This window comes from Peromyscus leucopus, chromosome 3 (genome assembly GCF_004664715.2).
Source record: "Peromyscus leucopus breed LL Stock chromosome 3, UCI_PerLeu_2.1, whole genome shotgun sequence".
Taxonomy (NCBI): domain Eukaryota; kingdom Metazoa; phylum Chordata; class Mammalia; order Rodentia; family Cricetidae; genus Peromyscus; species Peromyscus leucopus.
This window is the reverse complement of record NC_051065.1, coordinates 139,932,918-139,938,939: the sequence shown is the minus strand read 5'-3', so window position 1 is coordinate 139,938,939 and position 6,022 is coordinate 139,932,918. Positions and strand designations below refer to the sequence as shown.

The window sequence follows — 6,022 nt, the reverse complement described above, 5'->3', positions numbered from 1 at the left end:
ACACATATTCACAGCATACAGAAAGACATTCCACAGCACTTTCTCTTTTCTGTCTAATCAAAAAGGACGGTTTTAAATTTAACCTAGTAAAATTACATATAACAAAACCGTTATCAAGCAAGAATTACAGTTACAATATCTAGTCTATTTATATTTGGCAAATTCAAAGAAAGTATTCTATTAATCCTATATTTGTGAGTCTAAAGTTTCATATCTAACTTATCTTTTATGATAACCAAGGAAAATTATAATTATACTATCTAGTCTTCAACTATATCAAAGAACCCAGAAGAATATAATATTACCTAAGTAAAAAGGAAATGTATTGTAAGCAACTTCCAAAATTCTGGAAATGACAGAAACAGCTGCCTGCCTGGACAGTCATCCAAAGTTCATCTGTAACATTGGGGCATCCATCTTCAGCCAATAGGCCTAGAGTTTTTAGTATCTACTCCCTGTGTCCTGTAGAATATTTGGCAGTCTCTTCTGCAAAGCAGGAACCTAAAGAACCATATCACCTTGCAAATTTCAGTGGTCACCTTCCTCTGGGTCCTGCATGTCCAGTTTATATACCATATTATCAGCAGTTCAGTTAAGAGCAGTTTCTTACCCAAATGGCTATTTTTGCCAAGAAGTTAAACTCCATATAGAGTGTCTTCAGTGCCCATCTTGTTCTTTGAAGTAAATCGGTGGTGCCAGGAGCAGACATGTTTCAGTGTCCAGAAAGTCTAAGTTTTTAAAACATTTTACATGCCATATTCTGTAGTTCTTTGAAGTGTTTGAAGATTGCCTACATAATTGAAATATATCTGCGTATACTTAGAAAAGTTAATTAACATGACTATAAATTTGATTATCATGGATGACTAATTATTAATCTGTATTTCTTAATTATCCATTACAATTTAAATGAGTTATATAAACTAAATAACTTAAATTAGAGTGGAAATATATATATATATATATGCAGTGTAACAAAATTAACTTGAATTTGTAATAAACAAATCTATAGCAATGTAAAACATTTTAAGCAAGTTGTTTCTCTTTAAAAGTAGACTCAATAATCTACCTTTTATCATATATATATATATATATATATATATATATATATATAATCCCCTTTTCTTTTTCTAGAGATTGTATTTATAATCAACCCCCTTTAAAAATAAACATTTATAAACAATATTTGTGGAATTAGGGCAGAGCTTCTCATACTACTTCCTGCTGAATGGAGCTGCTGGCAATTTAATGGGGATCCTGAGAAAAATTAGAATATGGTCAAGTCCTGACTGGAATAGTCTGTGAGGATGCATTGTCTGAGCCAGTTGCCTTGAAGCCTGTCAGGGCCATGGTGTCATTGGAGACCTTTCAGGGTGTCTTGGCTGATCAAACCATATGAGCCTGGAAGCAATCCACAGGTTCTCATCTTCTGTGGAAACAAAAGCAGAACCTCTTTTCCAAAGCAACATATCCTTAGACACAAACTTTGAAGTCAAAATAATTTTAAAATATATATATATAGGCTTAACTCAGCAGCCTTTGCATTCAAATGTCTTTCAGCAGTTAAAAATAATCCAGACTGTAAATCCATCTTTACATGGCTTATTTTTTATATTACTTTTTCTTCTCTTTAAAAGACTTTATTTTTTAAAACTGTTTCTTTATATAACTGACTATCCTCCTTTTCCTCTATCTTCCAAGCCTATGTACATTTTTACACACACTGTAAATCATTTAGAGTTTTATTCCATCTGAATCTGTCTCATTGTGAATCTATAAACCTTCTCTGACAAGGAGAGATTTTAAACTGCTAAGCTGCATGGATAGGACCATTGCTGCAGCCTTGGCTACTGACTCCATCCATCTCAGCTTCTCAACATGGTAGAAGTATGCCTACCGCCAACTCCAGGAAGCAGTGTGTATATGTCTCCAAGAAGCACTGTATTGCGCAGAAACTTCTTCTTTTTATTAATCTGTACTAGGAAAAGGTAAATCCACCATGCAACTCCCTGGCAGCTTGGAGACACTACTGTGTACAGCTGCTGGAATCTGACATACTGCTTAGCTTATGATGACTGGCAGCCAGCTCGATCTCATAAGCAGCTGTCAGAGAAGAGTCTGTGCTGCTGCTGGCATGAGAATGTGAGACCAGGAGGCTAAATGTGGCTCCATTTCTATGCACGCAGCATCTTTATGTTTTCTTTGGTCTATGTAGATCAATGCCCAGTGGTGAATGCCAAATGTAGCTGGAACTTTTTCTGTGTCCCACTCAGTCCTGCAGCTGCTCAGACCCAAGTAAACACAGAGGTTTATATTAATGATGAACTAGATGGCCTATGGCTCAAGATTCTTGCTAGTTAGCTCTTTTATCTTAAATTAACACATTTCTACTAATCTATAAGTTGCCACATGGCCATGGCTTATGGGTATTTTCACATCTTGCTTCTCCTGCCAATGGCTTGCAGCATCTCCTTTCTCTCTTTTCTCTTTCCACTATCTTTCTTGGACTTTTCTACCTGACTCTGTCCTACCCTGCCATAAACCAATGCAGCTTTATTTATCAACCAATCATAGCAACACATATTCACAGCATACAGAAAGGCATCCTACAGAACAGTGCCTATGGTGGGACACCTTACACAGCCTTGGTTCAGGGGGAGGGACTTGAACTTGCCTCATCTGAATATACCAGGCTCTGCTACTCCCTATGGGAGTCTTTGCCTTGGAGGAGGTGGGAATGGAGGGTGGGTTGGGGGGAATACTGGGGAGCGGAAAGAAGGAAGAGAGGGGCACCTATGCTTGGTGTGTAAAATGAACAGAAAATTTCTTAATAATAATAAAAAAATAAAAAATAGAAAAACAGAATTTTGTAAAATTCACAAAGCTACAACTGAAGAATAAATCATAGGTACAAATGTAAGCATACAGAATCTCTTAAGAACAGGTCCTTCTCTAGAAAATTGGAGATAACTCCCTACATAGTCTAAAGATTGGAGGCTCTGCATCACTGAGCCTGCACCTCAACCACCACATCATGGACAGAAAAGCCTGTCTGAGCTTAGTGTTTCCCAGAATTAGGACACAGGAGTGGCCTGAGGGAAAAGCAATTGCTATATCATCCAAAAGTAAGTTGAACAAATTTTTATGCTGAATCTCATTTTTCCAAGACTGTATAACAAGTACCAGAAAGAAAATAGTATATAGAAACAGGAAGGTGATTACCATTTTCAGGGCCTTTTTGTGGGCTGTAGTACTGGGGTCTCTGGAGTCTTTGACATTGAGCTGCATGTTCTTTACATGTCTCCACAGGGAGAAGATGAGCAAGAGAAAAGTTGTCAGGGACACAGTGAAGGGTATTAATGTGAACATAGTGTTAGTGAGTAAAGGAAACCTAGAAAACTGTACGTAGTCATTTGAATTAGAACTGTAGGACAAATTTGTCTTATATCCATCAATCCTGATAACATATGAGTTTATGAATATAATATTTATAAACAAGAAGAGAAGAGACACCAGCAGTGTCACTGAAACAACCTTTCTTACTCTCCATTTTAAATAAAGAAAAATAGAATTTGAAAAGTTGGCTATCTTGAGGAAATAAAATATGCTGAGACATGTAGAAAGCCAGATGTTGAAATGATTGGTCAGTGTCCAAAAAATACTAGTTATTTTCAATACTTTTTCAGTTATCATTAAGGATGGGTACAGCTCAGATACCAATAAAAATAAGAATAGTGACCATAAAAATGCAAGTCTAGAGATGGCCAGAGCAGTGAAGATCTTATCCAATGAAGAGATCTTTTTTCTCTTGTCCCAGTCTAAGATGTTCACCAGTATTATGAATCCATTTCCTAAACTTCCTATAATGATTTCCATACCTAAAATGATTAATAATGTGTCCTGTATAATAGCCTTCATTGTCACCAGGAGACGCTCCAAGTTCTACTGTACTACTGAAGGTTTAGTAATGTGATCTTCTAAAAGACCATGTCTATGTAATTCTTGAAAATTAAAAATATAATTATTATGAACTTCCACACACAATGTCAATCAAACATCAACAATCACTGATGACTTTGTTTATCATTTTCTTCACAAGAAATAATACATTGTCCAAGACATCTCAGATGAACTTCATCTAGGACCTAAGAACCTTACACATGGCAGCTGGAAGTTCTCTGTAGTTGATGCTAAAAGAAACATTGCATTTTCAAGTGTGTCATCAAAACAAAGATACTTTTATTTGCATTGTTTTACATGTCTACTTATTAAAATTTAGCTACTGAATTTCTTTGCAAGCTAAAATTCAAGCTGGTAAAAAATAAGAATGATACTAAATACGTTGAAATAAAAATTCTGTATGGGGATATATTCTTATTTTCAAGATTCTTCCCTTAAGTTATGAGTCACCTACTTATGTAATAGAATGAATTACCCCCCCTAAATACCTTGTACTAAGAACAGTGATCATTTTTCTTCAACATGGTCATAAATGCTCTCTTTTACATGAAAACACAAATGAACACTAATGCATAAATGTAAAATTAGACACACATCCCTTCATTTCTCATTTCAATAATTCCTATTTACCATTAATGAATATTTTCTATGCATTGAACTCATTCTAAGTACTGTGGTAGCAGTTTAGATATTGTATAGATTGCTTTCAGGTGTAATAGGTGCAGTAAACATTCTGCAAACATGTGTCTATTTTATCCATGTACAAAAAAATCATTAGAAATATTCCTATTGTGCTACAGAACAGACAATGAGGTTATATAAATTAATCTACACCACAAGATTCCTCCTCACCCTCTGTATCTCTGTCTGTAGTACATCCCACTTCCCTCATCAGTACTGAGGAGCTTCAGATAGTATCCATTTCCCTTCATTTGGCTCCAATATCTTCTTCATTACTATCACTATAGGCATCAAGGCAGATGAGTGATGATGCAATGCCTAGGAAAACTGGAAAATGAAGCATGACATAATAGCATTCTTCAAAAGCTAAAATACAGTCAAAGAAGCAGTGACACAAACAGAAAAAAAGACTGGAGAACACTACAATTAACTTCTGTGATACCACTGGTACACACTTCCCAGCATGTAAAAAGTTGACTCAGGGGGATAACAAGTCTGAAAACAGCCTGGATTACAGATCCTGTCCGTCTCAAAACAACAGCAACAACAGAAATCTATAGAGATTGCAGAAAAAGACACAGAATTCTGCTTGTTGAAGACAGACCACAAACCCAGTCACATGGAGAAACTCTGTGTAAAGAATGATATTTCTTGTGATTACCCAACATTGGAGAAACAAACATACTGAGAAAATAAACTAGCCTGGCTATTGAAATTTTAAGAGAAGCTGCTAAGGATAGAAGCATAGGCATACCATCACGGCAGAGATATGACGGTCCTCTTGGCATGGCTTCTTCCTTACAACAATGCTGAGAAGACAGAGAGATGCAAAACACCCTGGAGTGGGTGTGGAGTGAGTGTTATTACTGGAACTGCCAGGTCTTTTAGAAAAGTGAACAAACTTGTATCCACTGGGAGAACAGCAACCACTCAGGGGAGCTTCTCCAAACCCCTCCCCTGCATCTTCCACTCTGGGTGGGAAAAAGAGAAAGTTCCACCTGAACAGCAGTTGCTAGGAAAGACAGTGCTTTCAAACAAGGAGAGCAGCACCAAGAATCATTCCCACATAATTCATCTATAGAGCAAAATGACAGATCACTTCCTAAGAAGCATGAATGTCCCTGTAAATTTTATATTTATGTCTACGATATATATTTACAAATCAGTGTATTTCATATTTGTATTAGGTACAAGTTTTATTGTCTCATTAAATACAAGTAATTGAAAAGGAGATTTAGCAAACTTAAATTCTCCTTATGTGCCAAGGACAATTTCAAGAGCCATGCCATATTGCCTGCCTGAGTTAAGTTTCTGTTGTCCAGTATTGAGCCACCAACCAGAAACTTTTGACATGCCTGGACAAGATGTGAGTTATTAGAAA

General features: G+C 36.3%; 1 protein-coding gene across 1 annotated transcript; it reads right to left on the bottom strand.

Moving 5' to 3' along the window:
* Positions 1–2,812: 2,812 nt before the first annotated feature.
* Positions 2,813–5,648, bottom strand: LOC114710345 (taste receptor type 2 member 140-like). Its single transcript, XM_028894468.2, has 2 exons — positions 5,396–5,648; positions 2,813–4,968 (listed from the first exon to the last, which is right to left on the bottom strand). The coding sequence occupies exon 2, from the start codon at positions 3,916–3,918 to the stop codon at positions 2,953–2,955; it is 966 nt and encodes a 321-aa protein (XP_028750301.1). The 5' UTR covers positions 3,919–4,968; positions 5,396–5,648; the 3' UTR covers positions 2,813–2,952.
* Positions 5,649–6,022: the final 374 nt, after the last annotated feature.